At 51.1% G+C, this 24,792-nt stretch overlaps 1 protein-coding gene across 2 annotated transcripts in view; it reads right to left on the bottom strand.

The window, feature by feature from the left end:
• Positions 1-973: 973 nt before the first annotated feature.
• Positions 974-24,792, bottom strand: part of P3H2 (prolyl 3-hydroxylase 2) — a 113,116-nt gene continuing 89,297 nt past the window's right edge. For both annotated transcript variants that reach the window (XM_039489463.1, XM_039489464.1), the window contains exons 5-15: positions 22,818-22,960; positions 21,636-21,725; positions 20,347-20,387; positions 18,875-18,969; positions 12,613-12,740; positions 11,308-11,403; positions 11,060-11,210; positions 10,481-10,598; positions 9,705-9,780; positions 3,859-3,999; positions 974-1,137 (exon numbers count right to left, since the gene is read on the bottom strand). In XM_039489463.1, coding sequence (XP_039345397.1) covers positions 1,045-1,137; positions 3,859-3,999; positions 9,705-9,780; positions 10,481-10,598; positions 11,060-11,210; positions 11,308-11,403; positions 12,613-12,740; positions 18,875-18,969; positions 20,347-20,387; positions 21,636-21,725; positions 22,818-22,960 — 1,172 coding nt within the window. In that variant the 3' untranslated portion in view covers positions 974-1,044. The remainder of the gene's footprint in view (positions 1,138-3,858; positions 4,000-9,704; positions 9,781-10,480; positions 10,599-11,059; positions 11,211-11,307; positions 11,404-12,612; positions 12,741-18,874; positions 18,970-20,346; positions 20,388-21,635; positions 21,726-22,817; positions 22,961-24,792) is intronic.

The raw sequence follows: 24,792 nt of genomic DNA, 5'->3' as shown, positions 1-24,792 counted from the left end.
GAAGAAGCCAGACCCTTCACGGCATCACACTTCGAGTGAAGAACGCAGTAAGCACATAACACCGACAGGAGCATAAACAGCCTTTGCTGGGGCAGGGCATGCGCTCACTCTCCAGGAGAGGATGTAGCTACAGCATCTTGCCCATGAACAGATGCAAAACGCACACCTGCAGCATGTCACCATCACATCCGTGACACTGTCAGACACTGTTCTGCATGGGCCTGGGGAATTCTCATCTGAACTTTCACCAGTAGCGGCACCAGCTCCTGCCCCAGAACCCCAAACGTGACAGCAAGAGGCGGAGTTTCTTTCCTGTGCCGCAAGCTGTTACTGGGGAAAATGCAATCACTGAGAGTGCCAATCTCCCGCTGGAGCAGCTGGAAATCAAGCTGCTTGGCTTAGTCCCCTTTTCTTCATCACACCACTTTGCCGGGAGCCCTCTGCAGAGCAATTCCATCTTGTGCTCAGCGGACATGATTTCTTAAAGGACAATTCCAACCACCTGGCTGTGCTCAGCAATGCATGGCCAGATGCGGGCCATGTACCAGGAGCCTGTACATTTCCCAGAGCAGGATTCAGACCTAACTCCTCAAATGGCGAATGGCTTTGGAAGGGGAGACACCACACACAAAAAAACCCAGCCAGGTCTGACCCACACTGCACGAGCCCAGGACAACGAAAGAACTGTACAGTTCCCCTCAATCTGCAGTCACCGCCCTGCTGGGAATAGGGCGTGAGATCCTCCAGGACCCCTCACTCGATGTTCTCCTTGTCTGGGTCTGGGGAGAGAGCCCTGGGAAGAGAGCCTGTCTTCTAGAGGGACCCGAAAAAGTGCTGGGGAAGGCCCGTGAATGCAGCAGGAAGAGTCAGCCCCAGCAGGGAGCGGTGCACACATGGGGCCCAGAGGGAGCTGTGCCAAAACACAGAGGCGCCATGTTCATATTAACCAGTTAATTTATACCGAGGCTCTGTATAAAAATAAAAAGGGTTCTAATAGGATTAACAATATTAAATAAATATTTAATCGAAAGTCCTTGGCCTAGTTTAGAGCTCGTCCTTTGGGTTGATGTTCAGGTCGCTGGCTCCTAGATGCTCTTGGTCTAACGTCGCTATCACTTCGTCTGCCTGGATTCGCTCCTGCAGAGAAGAGGAGGAGGAATAAACAGCAGCAGCAGTGTCGGTGGCTCCTGTCATCTCTGAGCTATTTCTCCATCAAGGAGGAAATTCATCCTGGCACAGAAGGCCAGTGTAAGACCTAGGCACAACTCACCTGAGGACACGGTGCCGTCTAATGGATTGGGCACTAAGCCGGCACTTGGGAGAGCCATTCTCAGCTCTGCCATGACTCCGTGCCTCAGTTTCCCCTCCCCACCCTTAGGCAAGACAGTCAAATTCAATTTTAAGGTCTCTGGGGAAGATCTCGTCCGATGCACGTACAGCATGTAGCACAACAGGGCCTGTAGTGCTACTGTAACACAAATAACGACAGCGCCGCCATGTCCATGTGTCCTAAACTAAAGCCCCACGGGATGGACAGGCTGCGGTCGCCAGACCCCAGGAACCCAGAAAGCAGCAGCACCATCTAACAACTGGATTAGCAGACTCGGTGTCAGGGCTCCTGGGCTTTATTCTGTTTTGCCAATGACTTGCTTGTGTGCCCTGGGGGAGCCGTCTAACCCCCCCTACCAGAATTTTGCCATCAGTGAAAAGGGCCCCACCAGGCTGAAGTAACTAAAGATTGTTAAGGGCTTCGAGATCACTGGCTGAAAGCAGGGGTGCGCTCCTGGTCCTCCCCCTTTGCTGTGGCTTTTCAATGGGATACTGGTCATTAACTGAATTGTCCACTAGGTGTCACTAATGCTCAGCATAAACATCGCTCCAAGGTTCTGTCTACACTGCAATTAAGAACCTGCGGCTCACCCCTGCCAGCCGACTTGGGCTTCGGGGGGCTTGAGCAAAGAGATGGGTTAACTGCAGCATAGATGTTCGTGCTCAGGCTGGGGCCTAGGCGGGAGGCTCCCAGACCTTAGCCTGCAGGTGTCTGTTTGCAGTGTAGACACACCCTCAGAGCCAGTCCCAGATTGCAGGCCCTGTTTCGAGATCTGGCCAAAAACGCAGCCCATGCAAGGGTCACACAGGAAACCCTCTGGGCATTTAGCTCAAATCCATTTGCTTTAGCATCCTGACCCATCTGTGCGCTCACTGGCAGGAGCCAGTCTTTGGAGGAGGAAAAAAGAGGTTACAGAAACAGGAGGTGAGAAGATGGCAGAATTGCGAGGTGAATTGGGGTCTAGAACAAACCAGGGACACTGGAATTATGTCTACACTGCAGCCTGGGGTGTGACCGGTGGCTTGTGCAGATGGACCTGGCTAGCTCACTACAAACAGCAGTACAAGCCCGGGACGTACTCGCACGTGAAGGCCACGCTGCGGGGCCCTCGTGGCCATGTACAGTGAGCTAGCTGGAGCACACGTCACGCAGGTCTGCACGAGGCGCCATTCGCACCCCTGGCTGCAGTGTAGACAGCCCTTGGGAGGTAGGGCTGGTTAATCGCAGAGTCGTTGAGCTTTCCCTCCGCCCCTGCACACGTCCCTCACGCGGGGAATGACCGATACGGCGTTGCTATAAGAGACACAATGGCAGATTTTCAGAAGTGCTGGGGGACCAAGGAACTCCTTTCCCTGGGTCTCATGCAGCTCACTCTCTGAAGACCTTTGAAAATCCCACCCCCAGTCTGGATGCCTGTCAGTGACAGAGGCAGCTCTGGAAGCTCAGGCTGATGTGGGTAGAGGCGGCCCAGCTTCAAGGCAATACACATTACGGGCTGAGGAAGGAGGTTGTAGCCCCTGGCCCACAACAGAGCACAATGGGCCAGTGCACTATGGGTTTTCTGTGTGTTCCTCTGAAGCGTTTTGTCATGCTTGGGGCAGGACGGACCTGAGGAACCACTGATCTGATCCAATACAACAAATCCTCTTCTAGGGTGACAGGGCTATGCACCAGGCCAGTCCCCTTCAAGGATTATTCCCAGGACTTGACTGGTGCATGTGTGATGGCTGCCATCTTGGCCCACCCCAGGGGGTGACTGGGTGGTGTTGGGAGATACCGGAGGTCAGCCTGGATTATCTGCTGGTCCCGTCTGCCCTTACACTCTACGACTTCCAGAAGAAACGCGCGAGTCTCTGCAGCTTGAGCCAACGAGCCCAGCTCTGTGAGTGCGGCTGTAACAGACTCACCCCCTCAGACCAGGCACAGCAGGGGACATAGAAATCACACCAGCTAGTGGGTTACACAGAGACCTGGCACCCTCTAAGTGGAGGTTTCAGTATAACCACGTTCTGCCCAGCCCTCCCCCCCCACCCCGCAGTGTCGTAATACGCAGCTCCCAAACATGGCCAAATTTATTGACGCAAGCCCCTGTCCTGCCTCAGAGGGGCCCGTCCCCACCGTACAGATGGGAACTGGGGCCCAGAGAAGTGAAGGTGTCACAGCTCAATCCAGATCTCCTGACTCCCAGTCCAGGCCTGCTACAATGCAGTTATTGCATTCACTGGGGGCGGGGAGAAGGGTTTGTTTTGCTTGGGGGAGGCTGGTTGATCCCCAAAGTCCCTTTCCATCCCTAACCCTACGCTCTGTACAGCATGACAGCAGCATCCAAGGCCCTGAGGATGGGTTCCACCTAACCAGGGAAACATCCCTGGTTCCGAGGCAGGCACAACACCGCTGCCTAGCCAGGCATCTTTGAGGCTAGGCAGAGGGGCCTCTCTGCTGCACATGACGGAGCTCCCTGGGTTTTCACTAGCTCCGCCCGTGCCACTCGTGACCATCTCTGCTCCTGTCACGATGGAAGAACTCACCAGCTCTCTGTAGAGTGGGTCCAAAGTGAACCAGAGGGCCACAGCGCACCGCTGGCCTTTGGTGACCGCTTTGACCCCATGGGGGTTCTCCCCTCCGGATGAGAAGCTGATCATGCGCCCACACTTTGGCTTGATAGAGGCCTGTAAAAAAACCCAGGTAAAACATTGCAAACACAACCAGCATTTAGACTCCTGGCAAAGAACCAGCACACTGCAGATCTCTTGTGTTGCCCTGGATTCCCGTCAGTTCAGGCCCTTGACTTTAATGGATCTCTCTGGATAGCTCCAGGATACTCAAAACCTTAGTGCCAAGATAGGCATTTAGCTCCAGAAGAACGGCTCCATCCGGTTGCAGAGGATTAATCCAGAAAAGATGAGGCGGTGTGCAAAGTCTGTGCAAAATTCAATGCAACACACTCAGTCACTGCAAACCAGCTGTGCTCAAACTAGGTAATAATTAGATGTCCCTTCAATGAGATCCAGTTGACCTTCACACTCTGACTGCATACAAGGAAATAAGGCACACATTTCTAACAGTGAGGGTAACTGTTCCAATGGTTAATTTACCAAGGGTAGTGGTGGATTTTCCATCACTGACCATTTTTAATCAAGATGGGATTTTTTCTAAAAGATCTGCTCTGGGAATTATTTTGGGGCAGTTCTCTGGTCTGTGCTATACATGGGTCAGACAAGATGATCACAAAGGTTCCTTCTGGCCTTGGAAACCAGGAATGTCTGAAACACGAGTAATGTTCCTCTTTCCCCTCTTCTGAAGACGTATGTAATTTCTGATGGGGCCAGATGATATTCAGAGATGGCTGAAGCTGGCTTTGGGATAACTTGTCTTGTGGCTAGCTATATAAACAACATATAAAGCAAACCTGACCCTGATGCTGCTGCAATCTAGCCTGGCTGAATTCACATTCAATCACTGCAACGGCTCTGCAAGGGGGACTGGCAAGCCCCGAGGAAGCATGGCCCTGCATGATGTCCTGCGGCGGGTGTGGTGACTTTAAACTGCCTGCTTCAGCCTGGTCCACATGGCTCAATGCGGGAGCAGTTCTAAAGTCAGCAAAATGACCAGCTGGGATAATAAAACCAACCCCTGCCCCCCGCTTCCTGCAGAGTCACTCCTAACATAGGGTAATCTTCAGTGCTGGAATACAAAAGACTCCTGAATTTCAGGACAATTGGCCCAGCCCCGGTCAATCAATCTGATTTCCCTTGCAGCCTGCGTGGCTGTGGAGCTCCTGCAGTATCCAGGCTGAACTGACACACCGTAGGGGTGACTAGCACTTCTGAAAACACAGACATTTCTCTAAAGGCCTGGCATTGGACTCCTCATTCCGAAAGTGCCTTTCAAACAGAGAACTGGGTCGTTGATATTTCATACACAAGAACGGACAGACTGGGTCAGACCAAGGGTCCATCTAGCCCATCTTCCGACAGTGGCCAATGCCAGGTGCCCCAGAGGGAATGAACAGAACAGGGAATCACCAAGTGATCCATCCCCTGTCGCCCATTCCCAGCTTCTGGCAAACAGAGGCTAGGGACACCATCCCTGCCCATCCTGGCTAATAGCCATTGGTGGACCTATGCTCCATGAATTTACAGGCAGTCCTCGACTTTATGACGTTTGACTTACAACAAATGGCACTTACGATGTTTCTGAATTGACACTCTGATTTGACTTACAACAATTGGTTTCAACTTTACGACATTTGTCCCCGCACTGGAGTGGATTGCGGTTCCGAGTTACAACATTTCAACGTACGATGCAATTTTCAGGAACCAATTGTGTCGTAAGTCTGAAGACTGCCTGAATCTAGTTCTTTTTTGAACCATGTTATAGTCTTGGCCTTCACAACGCCCTCTGGCAAGGAGTTCCACAGGTGGACTGTGCGTTGTGTGAAAAAATTACCGGGTACTTCCTTTTGTTTGTTTTAAACCTGCTGCCTATTAATTTCATTTGGTGGCCCCGAGTTCTTGTTATGAGGAGTAAATAACACTTCCTTATTTACTTTCTCCATTCCACTAGTCATGATTTTATAGACCTCTATCATATCCCCACTTAGTCGTCTCTTTTCCAAGCTGAAAAGTCCCAGTCTTATTAATCTCTCCTCATACGGAAGCCGTTCCATACCCCTAATAATTTTTGTTGCCCTTTTCTGAACATTTTCCAATTCCAATACATCTTTTTTGAGATGGGGTGACCATATCTGCATGTGGGCATACCATGGATTTATATAAAGGCAACATGATATTTTCTAATTATCTATCCCTTTCTTAATGATTCCCAACATTCTGTTAGCTTTTTCACTGCCGCTGTCAAAACATCCATTGAGTGGATGTTTTCAGAGAACTATCCACAATGACTCCAAGATCTCGCTCTTGAGTGGTAACAGCTAATTTAGACCATCATTTTATATGTATAGTTGGGATTATGTTTTCCAACGTGCATTACTTTGCATTTATCAGCACTGAACTGAATTCAAAGGACTCACAGCGAGCATATGTTCTGTCTTTAAATGAAGGTGGCTGGAGACAAGCATGGGGACACAGTCTAACCCCACACTGTGACTGGCTTATTTCTTTAACAGGATATCACTTGTATCATTTTAAGTGTGTGAACAGGAGTGTCGTTTGTAAGACATTGAAGGTAACTGTCCTGCTCTACTCGGCACCGATGAGGCCTCCGCTGGGGTACTGTGCCCAATTCGAGGTGCCACGTTCGAGGGAAGATGTGGACAGACTGGAGAGAGGCCAGAGGAAAGCAACAAAAATGATCCAAGGTTTAGAAAACCTGAACTACGAGGAAAGTTAAAAAAAACGGGGCATGTTTAGTGTGGAGAAGAGCAGACCGAGAGGGGACCTGATAACAGACTTCAGATATGTGAGGGGCTGTTATAAAAAGAACAGGGATCAAGTGTTCTCTATGTCCACTGAAGACAGGATCAGAAGCAATGGGCTTAACGTGCAGCAAAGGAGATGTAGGTTAGACATTAGGAAGAACTTTATAAGAACTCTCAGTGGAGATAAGCTCTGGAACAGGCTTCCCAGGGAGGTTGTGGAATCCCCATCCCGGGAGGTTTTTAACAACAGGGTGGGCAGGGATGGTCTAGGTTTTCTTGGTCCTCCCTCAGTGCAGTGGGCTGGATTTGATGACCTTACTTTTCTATGATGCAGTGCTGTAGAAGCCATGTTGGTTTCAGGATATTAGAGAGACAAGGTGGGGGAAGTCGTATCTTTTATTGGACCAACTTCTGTTGGCAAGAGAGGCAAAGTTTTGTACCTCACCCAACTTGTCTCTTGCTTTAAATTTGACCACTAGGGGGTGCAGAAGCTCAGTCAATTGGGCAACCACATGGAGTAGGATCCTCGGCCAACCTGTCAGGTTTTTTTTAAATAAAAGTTGTGTCTTAATCTAAACCTTTTACTTAATGGATCAGAGATTCCAAAAATCCACCCTCTGCAGAAGTCAGGAATCGTGAGTGATTGTAGGCGCACAGGATGCCAGCAGCAAGGTTATGACACGGCTTTAGTAGGGAAAGTAACAAATACTTTCCTAATGGATTGTATTTTCTAAATGGACAACCAATCTAATTCTCAGTTACTGAGGGACACTCCCCTCTCATTGATATATTTTGCTTTCCACAACCAAATCTCTGTACAACTTTTCATAAGAGATGTATCCGAGTATTTGAATTCTAATACCTAAACTGTATTGTTAAATCTATTCACCTAAAGGTGGGTTATTGCTGATTACGCACTCTATGTATCATATGACTGTTAAAAACTAGCTTTGCATTTGTGGATAATCTAAGCACTATACCCAGATGTACACTCTTTTCCCAACCTATGTATTATACAAGAAAAAAATAAAAAAAATTTAAAAAATTTTCCATCCACTTCCACCCATGATGTCTGAATTTTTTAGGGACCCAAGTCCTTTTTTTTTTCTTTTCTTTTTCTTCTTTTTCTTATACCCATACCCTCCCCTTTTTCACACTTGCTGTCTGGTCTGTCTGGTCACCTAACCACAGATGACAGAGGAGGAACAGAAACTTGTGCGTGTAAAACAAAGCAGTAAAACGGTTCAGCTCTCCCTCATTGTTGTAGAGTGGCGTTGTAGAGAGGCACTGAAGACCTTACTGGAAGACCTTACACTCCTCTGCTGCACCATTATGATGGTGATGGTGAATGGGATGGACACCTAGAATTCAGAAGACACTTAGGATGAGGATGTTATTGTTTAGATGAGACTGGAGGGAGGCTGAAGTCATCTGAAAAGCCCTGGCTGGCTCAGCACCTGGCCAGCCCTGGGCTGTGGCCCATCCCCCAGTGTCCCTTTTACTCCTTGAGCTCCACTCCTGCTGCCCCTGCCTGCACTGAAAACTTTCATCACTTTTTCCATGAGCAGGAGAGCAGCAGAGCAGGTTTAGTAGGCAGCAGGGAAAAAAAAAAAAAAAAAAGTTCTTCTTCACGCATCCCTGTGGAACCTCTTACCTGAGGACTTGAGAGAGAGTTAGCTAGGACTAGGACTATAAAAAAAAATAAAGGGAACTGGATAAAATAAGTCAGTAAGTAAATGGCCATTAATGGCTAGCCAGGAATGGTGTCCCTAGCCTCCCTCTGCCAGGGAGGATGGAGGATGATGATGGGAGAGAGAGAGAGAGATTTCATCATTGCCTAGGTTCCTGTTTTGGGGCACCTGGGCATGGGGTCGGACAGTAGATACAGATACTGGCTATGATGGACCTTTGGTCTGACCCGATTTCTTATCTTCTTATGTTATTTCATTCAGCAGCACCAGTCTCTTTTCTCTCTTCCGCCATGTCTCTCTGTCTCTCTCAGTGACTGAAGGAAGAAAACACAACATCTTCCGAGTCCGGCGGCTCGAAATCTGCTCGGCTGACGCACGCAAGCAGAGAGTGGAAGAGCTATGTGAACACCTCCCAGTGGACAGAGTTAGCAGCTTGACATTTGTGCTGCCACATGAACAAGTTCCCTCTAGACCATCACAGGGTGGCCAAAGAAGAAGGCTGTTTGTCACAACACCTGGGTTCTCTTTTTAGCCTTGATGCTAACCAGGTGCAGAGCCTTGGGCAAGCTGCATCACCTCTCTGTACCTCCGTTTCTCCATCTGTAAACTGGAGTAATCACTCTCGCAATCCTCCTCACCAAGGCATGAGACTTATCTAATGTTTCTCAAGTGCTTCGAGCTCTTCTGATGGAAAGCACTGCTGAATAGCAGAGGCATCATCAGACCATGCATTTTGTATAAGTCCTCTGCCATAAAACGTTGTCCGATGGGAAAAAGCAGCAGAGCAGCTCTGTTTACTGCTCTGCTCAGCGTTAAGTGTAGGGAACAAGAACTCTAAGGTCCCGATCCCACAAAAGAGTATTCAGCTTCCGAACTCCCATCGAACTCCTAAATACTTTTGAGGAGTTGGACCAAAGTCCTGTGTACCATGGGCAGTTCATAATGCTGGACACTTGTGAGACAAGATATGTAGGACCAGCCTCCGGTTCAGGAACTCCCATGGGGCCTCCTGTAGCTCAGTGGTTTGAGCATTGCCCTGCTAAACCCAGGGTTGTGAGTTCAATCCTTGAGGGGGCCATTTAGGGAACTGGGGTAAAAAAACCCAAACAAGCAACTGTCTAGGGATTTGTCCTGCTTTGAGCAGGGGGTGGGACTAGATGACCTCCTGAGGTCCCTTCCAACCCTGATATTCTATGATAACAAAACCTGGCACTCTGGAGGAATGGACTAGGAAGGAAAACAACATAGATCTCCTCAGCCAACCCACTGACATCAGCTTTGCCAGCCAAGGCAGTTTACTTACAGTAACAGTTTTGGCATCCATCTCAGTGAATATAAACTCCCCGCCTTCGAAATCCGTGTTCATGTACAGAAGGGCACTGGGGGAAGAATGATGAGATCCCGGTGAGGCTGGCTGGCCGGCCGCCCCGGGGGGGCTCACAGCAGACATTACTAAACACAGGATTTGCCACAGAAGATCAGGCCTGTGGGCCAGTGGGAAGAAGAATGCTCACCACTCTCCCAGGGCCCACTCCGCCTGCTGGGAAAGTCAGGGGACGTCAATGGGAGGTGGCTGGGCCCACAGTATTTCAGGGGTTCGAGTCCCACCTGTCCTGTGGGTGCCAGCAGGGGCAGGTATGTGTGGGATGGAGATGGGGTGAGGGTGGGTAATCTCCCCTCTGGGTTGTATTTAAGCCCAGCAGGGACACACCTCCGTCCTTCCTGGCAGGGGTGTGCTGACCATCTCCCCAGATTGGCCAGCCTTGCGAGGTGGCCGCCCTGTCAGGTGAAACAGCCTAGAACACCATCAGGCTGCCGCCGCCAACCGCTGCCAGGACCTTGGCCCCAGTTCCTCCTAGAACCACGACCGTACCACGAATCCAGAGCCTGCCTCCTCAGCCCATCGCTGGCTGGGATCTACCTGCTCCAGGGCAGCCTAGCTTTACCAGGCATTGGAGCCAAAGGGGGCTCTTGTGGTCACGCCCCACCGACCTGGTGCTCAGTGAGCACATGCCCCGTCTGTTTCCCCTGGCCTGGCACCTGCATCTGGCACATGGCATCTCAGCCCCACGTTCCTACCTGTAATCCCGGAAGGTGTAGGCCGGGGGCTCCTTCCAGCACTCGCTGGCCTCGGGATCCAGCAGGCAGTTGTCGGCATGGATGGGATGGCTCAGGTCGTTCCTTTTCTCCTGCTGGCCTAGGCAGAACCATGAGGTGGGGAGAGGAAGAGGTGAGATGGGCGTGACAGGGTCTCGGGGCGCAGCTCCCCACAGAGGCCTTTGCACTGGGGAGGGCTCTTGCCACCAGCAAAAATGCGAAGACCGCGGGCGAAGAGGGGGAATCTGGGGAGCCCAGAGACAAAGAACTGGCACCTGCCTTGCGCCCACTGCAGCGAGGCGGGAAACACTGCGGGCCAGATGGAACAGACACGCCGATCTGGGGTGATGGAGCGCAAGGGGGGGCACTGAGACAGAGAGGGGAAGGAGGAGAGGCAGAAGAGGAGAGAGGAAGTGCGAAAGAACGAACAAACTCATGCCCCCGGCGGGTGGCTTCCTCCCGGCAGAACGTGGGGGAGGCGTCTCCGAGGCAGGAGACAGCACAAACAGCGCTGTTGTTTCTTTAGCACTGAGCCGCAAGGCCGGCCCCTGCCCCCCTTACCAGGCAGGGCGGTGCGGCACACCATGTGCGTGTAGGAGAAGTAGAGGGTGGAGTTCAGCCGGAAGTAGGACTCCACGATCCTGCGGGCCTTCTCGCTGACGTCGTAGAACAGGCGGGCGCTCTTGAGCGGGACGCGCCCCTCGTAGCCAAACTGCAGGACAACCACACACCAGAGTGAGCACCGGCCGCCCAGAGGGCGGCGGAGCAACCCCCGAGCCCCGGGGGCCGGAGAGAGGGGCAAGCCGCACCTTGAGAGCTTTGAGGACGGTGGCCCCTTCAAACTTCTCGTTGGGGGTGTGGGGTGAGCTTTTCCCGCGATAGCCATCTCCAGCCAGCATGATCCCCTGGAAGAAATGACATAAGCAGAGGTCAGAGGGCAGGGACATCGGTTGTCCTGAGCAGAAACCCCCAAATCAGGTTTATCCGGCTCTCCCCACCCAAAATATCTAACCCTCACCAATAAGAAATACTGACGGAATTAGGTGAGTTCCCTTCTGCTTTGGTCACCGGCCATGGCAATGGCTAAGGGCCGATTGCAACACCGTTACTGGTTGAGATGACAATTGAGCCGCCATGGCTCTGTGACAACCCAGAGAGATTCAGGAGTGCAGGGCTTTGTGCTTAGCTCAGCTACTACTTTGCTTTTGAGCAAGGCGCTCCAGCACAGTGCCTCGGTTCCCCCTCTCTAAAATAGGGGTAATGATCCTTATCTCCTCTGCAAAGGCTTGGAGATCTAGGAGTTGAAAGCACTATGTAAAAGCTGGGTAGTATTGTTCGAGAACACAGCTCAAATTTTGCTGAAGAAGAAAAATGGAAAATTATTCTCGAACTCATGAACTGTCCTTAAATGTTATCCAGTTTTTTTAAAATGAAAATATCTACTGTGGGATTCAAGGCTCCCTGCCAAAGTCTTGTTGAACCCAACGGCCCTGTGTGCAGAGAGAAACAGGGAGAAAATGACAGAGAGCTAGCAAAAATGGCCCACTGCTATTGCTGTCCCCTCTGAGTGAAATGCAAAAAGTAAACAAACTGCACCCCTCAGGGACAAGTGAATGAGATGATTCAACTCCCTTCAGGGGCTACCTGGAACACAGGCAAAGGGATTATTTAGGGGTGGGCTATTCCCTAACCAGGTCTTCTTATGTAACTGGCAAACACAATGGGCCAGATCCTCAGCTGGTGTCCATCGGCGCTGGAGCATGGGCCGGCAGTGGGGCTGGAGAGGACTGCAGACGGCCGTTTGAGATGCTCCCCCAGTGCATGGATCACACTGTTCTGTAGCAGAAGCCAAGCTCTGACCCTGGATACACACACGCAACTCCCAGAGACCTCGTTAGCGGTCACGTGCATGTGGGAGGCTGGAATTTGGAGACGCGTTCTTTGTGTTTGCTGGGGCCTTGTGCAGTTAGGCAAAACCAGACAATTACACTCTCTCCACATGGCTTCCCACCCCAGACCCTCTGCCCACCTGGCTCCCCGGCAACCAGCAACCCGCCGTCCCCGCCCCTCCACCCACCAGCCCCACCCCACCGCCCGGCATCTCAGATACTCACATTGGCCACTCTGCGCAGCTCCTGGCACTCCTCCTCCGAGATGACGTTATCCAGTAGCACTCGCTGCGTGCCGTTCAGCTGCTGGGAGTTATAGATGAACTGCACGTCGCTGTAGAGCAGAGAACCCCCTAAGGGAAAGACAGATACAAAACAACCTTGAACACGACACCTCTTCACTGGCTTGCCAGTCACACGGAGGCACCCGGCCAGCTGAGGTCACCCTGGCTTCACAGCCGTGTAGCGGAGAGCAGGCTCTGGCCTGGTGTCAATAACAAAGACACAGAGGTGAAATCCACTCACTGCGAGAGTGCCAGAGATTCCCACTTTCTCATCAGGCTCTTTGGCAACGCACGGGCCAGACTCTAAAACGCTGCACGGAGACGCAGCGGGGCCCGGACACCAGCTAACTGGCTTTTTTGCACAGCAGCCAATAGAACCAATTCCTAGTTTAAGTCGACCCTACATTTCCACTGCGTTCGTTCTGTACGGGCCTTTTCGTATTTGGCTCAAGGCACCGGCTGCTGGAATAGTCATCAGCATGTTTTGGTCTCCTTTTCACTCTGTGGCTGCTGGGAGCGAGCGGCATTACGCCTGCCTGGTGCTGCAGACAGGAGCTCTCCTTGAAGGCTAATCTGCCCCCCACCCCCACCCCACGCAGGGCTCCTGGGAGACCAGGAAGCTGTGGAAGTGGCAGTTCTGTGCTGCTGGCAGTAGCCTCACCCCTCCAGTATCCCCCCGCCAGTTTGCTGAATCCTTCTCTTGTCTCTCGTTTTCTACGTTCTAAGCTCCTTGGCGCAGAGACCGTCTCAGGATGCGCGTGCAGCAGCTCGCGTGACAGGACCTGGCTTCCCAAACGGGGCCTCCTCCAGGGGCCAGCCCATCGCAAATCATTCCTCGTCCTAAGGTCCCATTCCTGGAGGGGTCATTCCTAAAGGCCCTGGGAAGGGCTGGAGGCAGACAGGTGACTGCTGCGATCACAGGCAGCTCGAACACCAATGTTCAGCCCCCTCCGCCCCTGCCTACAGCAGCCGATTTGGCCCGGCCGCCCTTCCATCATGCCAGAGAGGCGGCCGGGCCAAACTGCAGTGAGCAGCATTGCAACCTGGCACGCAGGGTCACAATGCCACTCAAATTGTCCTGAGAGAGGAGCCATATCTGCTGCCTAGTTTATCTGCTGCTAGCAGAGCCCCTGGCTAGGATTCGCTCTATGAAGGCAGGCCTGCACCTCCCTCTCCCATTATGCTCTGGGGCAGACCCCATTTTCCAGGCCTGCAAGCTCATAAGGGCACTACAATTATTTTAGGCCAGCAAAACTTCATCCCAGTGTCCTGGCGCTGCAGCCGTACGCAAGCCTGCTGCGACTCAGCAGGATGCCACTGTGCTGCGGTATACTTTGACTACAGGAGAGCTGTCAAACACCAGCTGAAGAGACACTGCATGTTTTACTGAGCAAGGGGATGCATACAGCAGGTTCCTGTGGTATTCCCTGGAGCCAAGACCCTTTTTTTGTGGAAGGATTTTACATAATCAGTTCATATCTGTTCACAATGGGGAATATCTTGGGTTGGTTTTGAGGTCCTCAATGTACTGTCCTGATAGCATGGAGATACTGCAGTCTTCACTTGGCACCAGTCTGCCTTGGGCCAGCGTTCCATACTGCAGATTGGGGCCAGGACAGGCTTTTTGTCCTGCGTCTGTACAGCCCCTAGCTCCTAGGGGAATATAAATAAATAATAATAAATACCAGGCAGTTGGTGAATCGGACGCGTACCTTGCAGGGAGTGGGGAAGTGATTAGCTATTTGACCCACACGCTCTCTCTCCTGCGCACGGACGCGGGATGAGGCCACCCTCATCCGAACAGAAAAACAAGACAATGAAAACAAAGTCTGTGTGTTTCGAAAACTAAACCCTTAACCAGATGTTTCTCTGGGGGGAAGGTGAAATGCTTCGGAGCCACGGGAAACAGAACCGCTGTTGGAAAGCTGCAATAAAAAGCAGGCAGCGGCAGCACAGCACTTCTCTCAAAATGTGGCACGATGGAACATTTCTATTAAATCCTCCTCTCTGTCAACTGCAGCACATTGCTGTTTTGGACGGGCCCCAGGCCAATGGAGGGGACACGATAGTGAGTCGAGATCCCATCGCTTGCCGAGGAACGATCTGCAAAGAAGATTTAGGTTTCTTGGACAGGCAGCATCCCTCACAGTCTGTTTTGTTGCTTGATGATAATATTTATTATAAACACGCACACATCAGAAAGAGCCCTGGAGCCAGACCTCACACACTCGGGGCACTAGCCAATTGGGCTCTGAACTTCCTGGATCAGGTTCGTGTCTCACACATACACGATACAGTGGGCACATCTAAGAACGTTTTTGTTCCTGCTGCCTTCTGGATTTGCTTTCAGTAGCTCCCCATTGCTGGCAGGAGATCAACTTCAATAACCAGGATGGAGTTGCTAAAAAGTGAGCCACAAGTATCCAGCAAGCTGACGTGGACGTGCTGCGTGCCCCAGCCAGGGAAAAGAGGGCGACTGCTACGTCACAAACATGAAACTTCATTTTCCTTCTGTTTGCAGGTGCTGATCTACCTGGTGCCTGCGCTGGGCTGGGGCCCAGCATGAGTGGTGCTGGTGAGCTCTACAGGCCGAGGGCTTTGCTCATGGCTAGACTGTCTTTACAAAACCCAAGGATTTGCCCTGGCCTTGCACTGTTCACGTGGAGGCCTCCAAACACTTCACAGACATCACCGAGCCTCTCACTGCGAAGCAGCAGCATCACTACTTAGAGGATGGGCAAACGCAGGCACAAAGGGGTTAACGGGCCCCCTGCGGCTGGGAATGGAATCCAGGCGCTCTGACTCGCTGTCCTCTGAATTTAACCAGACCAGCGGAGCCAGTGCTGAAAGGGAGCTGTCCTTGCCATCCTCATCTCATTGAACTCTGGGAAATACTGTAACCACTGGGATGCCCAGACAGGCCCATATAAGCCACCAAACAGCTGACCGAGGGCTCAATTCGGTTGGCTTCACCCAAGTGAACAGGACTCCTTCCGGGAGTAAAGCAAACAAGATTTGGGGCCTGATCTACTGACCACAAATCAGCAGGGAGCTTTCCATGCATGTTCCGTGGAGCCGAGTCAGACCAACAGTCCCAAGCAGTGAGAGGCTCTGTTCCTAATCCCTTGATCTTATTGCTAATCCCCACCCCACGCCATTCAGGAATGGAGCAATAATGGCTGTCCCTTCGGGAGGCTTTTAATTTTTGGCGATATTGTTGTAATTCCAGCCATCCGCAGGGGAAAGCCACGAATGACGCCATCTGTATGTTACCGTTACAACAGATCATTTGCAGCCAAAAATAAAAAGGAGCCGTATTCGTTCTGACAGCTAACATGTGCTGCGAGATTCATTCCGAATCAATCCTCTGGCCAGCTTTGTGCACAAACGGGGGCGGCCAACCCAAAGGAGTTTGGAGGCAAAACCCAAGTACTCAAATTCTGAGGAGACACCAAGACCGTCTGAGGATCAGCTGTTTGGAGAACCAGCAGCTCCGTTCCTGCAAAGCCCAGCAGCTGTAGCCCTGTGGAGCCCCAGGGAGCCCCTAAGCTTTGCAGCAATGCAGCTCCGTGTCATGCTCAGGACTGGGGAAAACCATGCAATGAAACCAGCAGCTTCTGGAATAATGCCAACGCTGGGAGTTTGGCTAACTTCGGCAATCCTCAGCCCTTCCCTGCCCTGCTTTGTGCCCTCTCCAGGCTCGGAGGACACACCCAATCTTTGGTTAAACCTGAATTTGAGTGAATCAAGGTTTGCCTGTAACTTCAATGCCAGGTGAACCCTTAGCTCAAAACAAATATGGTCTTTGCATCCCGAGTGCCTGTTCCATGTGGCCAGAGCTGAAGCGAGGATGGCAGGAGGTGGCTTGGTGCGTGGAGAAGCGGACGCTGCTGTCCCTTTCCTCCAGGTGCTCTGGGAGCCCATCCTCAAGCGCAGTATTTTCTGGAGAGGCTCGTGATGCGCTGGCTGGCTTTGGCGTCTGCCAGGGCTGACCCTGCAACATTGGGATGTTTATCCTGGCAGAGAGGAGCCCAGTGTGGGTCGAGATCAAAGAATAAGAAAGCCTGAAGGAATAGAAGGCCTTACAAATGTGTTTTGGTTCCTTACAGCCGGTTTGCACTGAGCTGACCCAGCCAACTTGCAGCCGTCGCCTTGGGAGCTGTAGTGCGAACACTGCATCCTTGTATCACACCTTCGGTATGTGCTTGGCTAGGCTCCTCCAGCTTCTCGGGCCTGTGGTTACAACTGCAGCGGGATCAAGGGGAAACCTAACCACCCACCCACAGATTTGTTTGGCCTCCAGCGTGTCCTGAGACTTTATATGCTCGTGAAAAGAGGGGCTCCGCTATCTAAGGCAGTACAGGAGTCAAAACAAGCCGGAATGGAACAGGGCAACAAGGTCACTGGCATTTTCCTGGGCTCAATCCAGACACCATGGGGGCCAGATTCTGATCTAAATGACACGTGGGAATCGGCAGCAAGTCCACTGAGCTCAATGAAATGATGCCTATGCAAAGCCAGGACAGGAAAGACTCAGGTCCCAAATGTGTCCTGGACAGAGTCTGTCACAAAGGGTTTTCTGGGCAAATCTCTGAAAGGAATGAAAAATAAAACCCATTTTTCTCAATTTTTGGAGAGTGATTTTTCAGACTTTTTACAGACAAAAACCAATCCTTTCTCCTTATGCCCCCCCTTTCTCCTCCCCTTTTTCCACTGGAAACAGGGAAAATAAAAAGGAAATTAAAAGGGGCGGGGGGGAGAGAGACAGAAACTGAGTCGTTTAGTTTTGGTGCATGTTTTTTTTTATTGAAAACTTGGAGAATTTCATCTAAAGAAAAAACAAACCAAAAAGGATTTGACTAAAAAATCCCCATTAGGCTTTGTACCAGGCAGCTTTCCGACGCTGCCTGTGCTGTGCCGGGCAGCGAGAGCAATATCCTGAGCGCTTACCGCGAAGGTGGGCCAAACGCAGCCCCCGGAGGGACATGCAGCGTGGGCCAAGGCTGCCGGGACACAACTCAGGAGGGAGCGTTTGTTGCTGCTGAGAGTTGTGCCTGGATATTAAAGAAGACGGTGGCCACAATGTGCTCCATTGCGCGCAAACTGGGCACAGCTGCTGCTGATCTAAACGAGTAGCTGATGTGGCCCTGGCAAGTGCAAATGTTAGTTTCCCCCAGTGTCGGTCACACAGTGTTATTCATGCTCTGCATCATTTTTTGACTGCAACTGCAGACCATGATTTCCAAAGGGAGCACTGGCCAGGATTACCCAGGAAGCACTGCAAGATCTTGTTACAATGACAGCCACAGGGCGGAACCCTCCCTTCCCCCATCCAAAGGGCAGAGCAGAGGTCCTGATATTTGACATGATTTTCTCTCCTGCCCAAGCAAGATGGAGCCGGCTCAGCGGTGGAGACAGGAGATCTGCTATGGCTGGCTTGCTGTCAGGCTGCCTTGTAGCGAAGGAATGGCTTTGGAGTTTGGCAAGAGCGCGCCTGATTTCAAAATCATCCTAGGGAAAAGCTCAGCTGTTAGTATAATCATTGATGGCTATTCTCTCTGGTTGTGAAGCAATATCTGCCAGTTTTCAGCTGGGTCAGTAAATGTGCCTACCAGGCGTTAAAAGGAAATAACTTGAACTAAGCCAAGATATGAAATTGCGAGCAAGGAGAACAAGTATGCAGTGCTTACCGGAGTCGGAGGATAGGCCAAGGGGTAGGGACTAGGAATTCCCCAAAAGTCTAATGCTTCACGGTCATTCAGTGTGTGACTTTGGGCGCCAGGGGAAATATTGCCCTCCCGAGGCATCGTGTGAGGATTAACGGCCGGACCACGTTTGGAAGGTGAAAGGCGCCACAGAACACTAAGGGCATAGGGTGCTCAGGATCAGTATCAATCACAACACGGGAACTGCCGTTTCAGAGCTGCACCTAATCCAGTCTCCTATCTCCAAATTCTGCGCTCAGTGGAGAGTGCTCAGCAGCTTGCAGAATTAGGCCCTAATTGCAGGGCATCATGACGGCAAAATCAATGGGCCCCTCACTTTGGCACCATCACACAGAGTTGTAGCAAACAGAACTGCGACTCCCACAGCTGACACCAGGACGTGACTTGGTGGCTTCATCCCCGCTATTGACAGAACGTGTGTCTTCATTGCTCACAGAAAGCCTTTGGTTTGGGTGGAGATCCTTTGTGCACACTTACCCTCCCGCAGCTCTCGATCCACTTTGGGTGCAGGTTTCTTTCCAAGAGACAGGGCGGGACCATCTGCCAGCTCACTGTTAACACCCGAGGGGACTCTGAGGAGCAGGAGACAAGAGGAAAAGCCCTGAGTTTTCAGTGGGTTTCAGATTCTGGGAATGCTGCTTTTTTTTGCAGCCGTCAGAAAAGCAGTAAAATAAATCCATTGGAAAGGAAAGGTGGCGATGTTCAAAACAGAGCAGGCATTTGCGGTGCCCAACTTGAGACACCTTCAAAAACAACAGAGACCTGAATTGTTCTGGCAGGGCGTGGTTCTGCACTTGCTGAAAAGTGGACTTCTTTACGGTGTCTGGGCCCCTAAACTCAGGAGTCACTTTTGAAAACACTGGCCTCAGTGTTTGTACGCTGGTTGCATGATCTTGACCGGGTTGGAACTGGTGGCCTGAAACTGGTACCACCAGAAACTAGCACGTGAGGGAAAGAACAGCGTGGCAGACATGCTTAATAATTCAAATATCCAGTGCTGGCCTGTAACAACACAGCTCCTAATGAAGCACGGGATTGCCACTGGGCTGATGGGAGACAATCCATGTGAACTGCCTGTTTTAAACAACCAAACAAACCCAAACCTCTGGGGTTGTATTTTGTGCTTTTGAAAGGTGCCATATTCACACCAAAGGGACTGAAGCTCCCCAGAGCCAGTTCCTTAGGTTTATGGGCAGCAGCCGTGCATGCCGCATTGCCTCACCCATGGAGTTTATCCGTGACCCAGAGGCACTGCAGAGATACACGTGCAGCCCCACCCCCTGCTCTACGTGCCCATCAGGTCTCACAAGCTAAACACACTAGGTCCCTCCTTATGGCGGAGACCTCCCAGGAACACCTACATGCGGCAGGAAGGCTACGAGTGCTTCCACAGGTGGTGGTCTCCCCTCTGAAGGAGTCCGGAGCCCACGGCCCAGCATGGTGCACGGAGGTGAGGTGCTATTCTTTGAATGAGATGAGAGCGTCTCAGAACCGTGTGTTCTAAGAAGAGCAGAATGTTCTCCGCACTCGCACACAGCACTAGGGCTCAGGAGAGCTGGGTTCTAGCTCTTGGCTGGTTGGGTAGCCTTGGTCTGTCACTTGGGCATTCCGTGCCTCAGTTTCCCCATCAGTAAAACCTGGCTGACGCCATTTCCCTACTAGATAAGGGTGCTGGGAGGTTTAATTCATTAATGTTTGTGAGACACAAACCATGATGGGTGCTACAGAAACTGTAACTAGATTGAAAAGGGACCCGTCATTTCTGCCGAGTTACTGTGCCTGCTGGGACATTTGGAGTTCAGGCCTGGAAACACCAGGTACCGCTCCAGCTCTCTTCAGCAAACAGACTGTTCTCTCGATCACAGCAGCGTCCATTTTAAAACCCGGTGTTGATTCCTGCGTAACCCTAAATTCAGGGAACAAGGTTGTGCCTTTGGTCAGTGACTTACCTGTGCTCGTCCTGACGGGCGCCGGAGTTGCTCCAGTAGCTCTGCAATGAGAGAGGGGGGTCGGGTTCTTTACACGGAACCAAAGTGACTCATGAAAACAATTCAGGAGAAAAAACAAAACATTTGAGTTTTTAAACACTGGAGATGGGAATGTAGAAAAAACGGGTTCCTGGGAATGTGCAGGTGATGTCTGTGCTGGCACGTCCCAGGGAGCACGTTACAGACCCTTTCTCTGGCCTGCTCCGTGGACTGCAGTGGTCTCTCTCTCTTTTACACACACACACACACACACTTGTGTTGCATCTTGCTGATCTCCACAGGAAAGGCAAGCAACACACCAGACTGTGTTAGCAGCTCTGACACACTCCAGGAAACCCTAGAGATGGGGCTAAGACGTCTTTGGTTCTGAACCTGAGTACTCCCCAACTCGAGCTGTGTTCAGAGACCAGCCATGCTACGAAGTCCACCTCCACATTCAAACTTCTAGGAGAGGGGTTCAGACCCTCCTATCTCGATCAGGGCCATTCCTCCCTCACGCGTTAGGGAAAGGTGCACAGGTCACAGTGTCAGCAAATGGCAGAAATCCAGTAAGAGCCGCGGCACTGGTTCTCCTGAAGAAAGCATGAGGCAGAAGGGAAAGGAGCGAAGAATCTGTGTGCACTTCCACATGGGTGGAGTCATGGGCGCATGGCTTTGGAGTGCTGTCGCAGTCCAGTGAGATTCAGGGTGTTCTCTAATCTGCAAATCCATCACTTCAGCTATTTACAAAGGATGGTCCAATGGCTAACACACTGGCCTGGGGTCCATGTTCAATTCTCTGCTCTGCCACAGCCTTCCCTTGTGCCCTTGGGCAAGTTACTTCACCTCTCTGTGCCTGCCTCAGTTTCCCCAACAGCAAAACATGGATAACATGACTTCCCTAGTAGACAAGAACGCTGGGAGGTTTCATTCATTAATTAAGTGCTTCACGGATGACAAAACCACAGTGAGGGTCACAAAAAGGCCTGTAACTAGATTGAAAAAGGGGCCCATATTAAAGAATGTGAGACAGCCACCTACTAGAGTGACGGGGGTCCATCAGGTGGGGTCCGTCTCTTTTACTCGCTGGTAACACCTGTATGACTTGTCAGGCTAATAAATTCTTCTGGACTTAAATGGACGTTGATAGACCGCACCCCTCACCTCACACGCTTGGCCTTGCTAATGGGGACAGAAACCCGGAGCGAAACCAAGCGGCAAAGTTTGGAACTAACAAACTGTAATGGCAAGGAAGAGCTCCATGTCGTTACCGGCTCGGTGTAGACGAATCCCAGGCCAGCTGCTCCCATCTGCAAGAGGTCAGACTCCAGCTTATGACGCCTCAGAAACTTGGCAGCTTCCTGCAACAGCCGAGGGAAGGGAGAAGGAAGCGTTAGGCCGGTCAGGGCGCGAGCCTCCGATTCAGGATTCCTGGGTGACCGTGGGCGAAGCACTGAGGCTACAAGCGCAGACACTTGTCGCAGTGATGGGAGGGGTTTTCTGTCACTGTAGGAACTGCCCCTCCCCCCGAGAGGCAGTACCGAGGAAGAATTCTTCCATCGACCAAACGGCATCTACACTGAGGTTTAGGTCGGCTGAACCATGTCTCTCAGGGGGATGAGAGTATGAAAAACTCCTAAGCAAAGGAGCTAGGACAGTCTAAACTTTAGCTGTAGACCAGGCCTCAGGTTCTCTGCACCCCTCCTTCCCCTCTGCACACGGGTGTAACAGCCCTGCCCTTCTGCACAGGGCTCTTGTGAGGATAAATCCCTTACCGAGTGTGAGGCACTAGGCAAACGGGAGCCAGATAAGCACCTCAGATACATCCAGCTCTGGCAGGATGACACATCTCTCAGGGATGTGACGGGAACATTCTCCAGCATGGGAAAGGTACCCACCATGGGAAAATTATCGCTACAAAGACATTTCCTCCAGCGGTGACTCATGAAGTCCTGTTTCGTCGTCTGACCCAAGGCTAATCCCCACCCCACCTACTACAAAGCGGTTCCCTGCAGAACAGTCTGGAGTGCTTCGCCCAGTCTAGCTTTCAATGACTCAAGCGATGAGACCGGCTTTCACCACTTCCCCAGCTGACTAACAGCCATCACTGTCTGGGGTTCTCCTGGTGCTCCTCACCCTATTTCATCACACTGCTCCTATGCCTGTCCTCCTAAACAAACCCTCTCCCTCCGTGGCCCGTACACATACATGGGCATCACATCCACTCTGCTTGGTTGCCATTTGGCTAAAAACTGTCACACCAGCTGCTGGCATTAATCCGGATTTACACCGACGTGACCAAGAGAACCACCTGGCCCTTAATCCTTTAACCTTTCGTCAAAATCGGTGACGGTATTAGGAGATTGCCAAATTGCTGCATCGATTGAACTACTTACAAACAAAAGCTTCAGTTGCGGTGCCGTGCAGGGTAATCTCAATACATTTATTCTCACCTCTCTGGGTTTGATGGTCTCTGGGTCCATAGTCTCTTCCAAGAGGCTGTTGTAATAATCTGCGTTCTCCAAGACAGCTTCATCGTCCGGGTGGAACAGGAGGTAGGACTTGGCACACTCCAGGGCTTTCACGTACTCACCCACTGCAAGGGAGCACAGCAGAGGTTGGGGACGGCATGGAGATGACATGGCATGACCGATCCAGGGGACTCAGGTGTGACAGGTGCAGAGGTAAGAAAGAAGCCAGCCAGAGATGGAATGATGAGACTTTTCACTCAGACAGACTGTCACCCGATGGCCCCCAGGCTCATGACAGACATTTATGAATCAGCTCCACCACAGCCCTCTGCAACAGCCCTGTCTTACTGTCTCAATTTTACACAGAGGGAAACTGAGGCACAGAAAAGTTATGTGACTTTTCCAAGGCCACCCAGTAAATCAGGAACAGAGCTAGGACAGAAGCCCAGAATCAGGAGCAGACCACAATCCCTGAGAGAAAATAAGGGGGATGGAATTCAGCGAATATGAGAAATGAGCATCCTTCCAGTTTGAAGTATGATTTATGGATTTTCATGTTGTATTGCCAAATTTTCTTATTTTCCGCTTCTCGGGCTCTTAGTATATTCCTCTCTAGGACACTGTAATTGTGGGTGCTTTTAATAAACAGACTATTGTCTTATCCGACATGTTGTTTGACTATCGACAACAAGCACAGGAAATTACTTTTATGGTCTTGCCAATGCTCGCGGTTTTGTTGCGACTCTCACAATCTTTGGTGTTTATTTTAGGTTACTACACGAGAGTCTCAGTTCACCTTTCGTTAAACGATAAGTTTATAGCCCTAGTGGTTGCAGTGAAAAGCTCAAAAATACGAACTCCAAAGGCTCAGAAACCAGAAAGCCAATGAAAAGATCCCAAAATGTATCATTAAAAAAAGAATCTTGTGATTGTTAAGCCAATCTCATGAGTTTGTGGTGGTTGGTTGTGAGCAAAATGAGGCTGGTGACGCTGTTTTTTATAAAAGCACTTACAGCCAGACTTTTTAAAGCTTATTTAGGGGCCTAAAGACACAGATAAGCCCCATGGTGGGATTTTCAACAGCGCGTTGGCATCTAACTCCCCTACCCGGTGCCTATTTAGGCACCTAAATACCTTTAAAAATCTGGCCCTTCACTCTTTGCACTTCATTCAGCTTGGAGAGTAACACTAGACAGGGCTTTTCCACTCTCAGCTTCTACCTGGATTTATTTTCTGGTTCTCATGTTCTTGTAGACTAATGTCAGATAGGACCACCACCCACCACAATGATCATCTATTCTAGTCTGACCTCCTGCACAACGCAGCCCACAGAATCTCACCCACTCCTGTAATAGACCCTGGCTGAGGCACTGAAGCCCTCAAGTCATGGTTTAAAGATTTCAAGTTTCAGAGAATCCACCATTTGCACTAGTTTAAACCTGCAAGTGACCCACACCCCAGGCTGCAGAGGAATGTGAACCCTCCCCAGGGTCTCTGCCAATCTGACCTGGGGGGGGGGGAAATCTTTCCAGACCCTAAATATGGCGATTGGTTAGACCCTGAATAAGTGGGCAAGACCCATCAGGCAGATCCCTGGGAAAGAATTCTCTGCAGTAACTCAGAGCCCGCCCCAGTTACTGTCCCATCTCCAGCAGTTGAAGATTTTTGTTACTGGCTGTCGCCAATGGGCCACATGCCATGGGAGGCAGTTCCATCACCCCTTCCCCTCTATACACTTCTCAAGCTCAGTCTTGAAGCCAGTTCGTTTTTTTGCTCCCCTTGGGAGGCTGTTCCAGAACTTCACTCCTCTGATGGTTAGAAACCTTTGTCTAATTTTGAGCCTAAACTTGCTGATGGCCAGTCTATCTCCATTTGTTCTTGTGTCCACATTGGCACTTAACTTAAATAAACCCTCTCCCTCCCTGGTGTTTATCCCTCCGATGCATTTATCAGATCT

This window comes from Mauremys reevesii, linkage group 9 (genome assembly GCF_016161935.1).
Source record: "Mauremys reevesii isolate NIE-2019 linkage group 9, ASM1616193v1, whole genome shotgun sequence".
Lineage (NCBI taxonomy): Eukaryota > Metazoa > Chordata > Testudines > Geoemydidae > Mauremys > Mauremys reevesii.
This window is presented reverse-complemented; position numbering and strand designations above follow the sequence as displayed.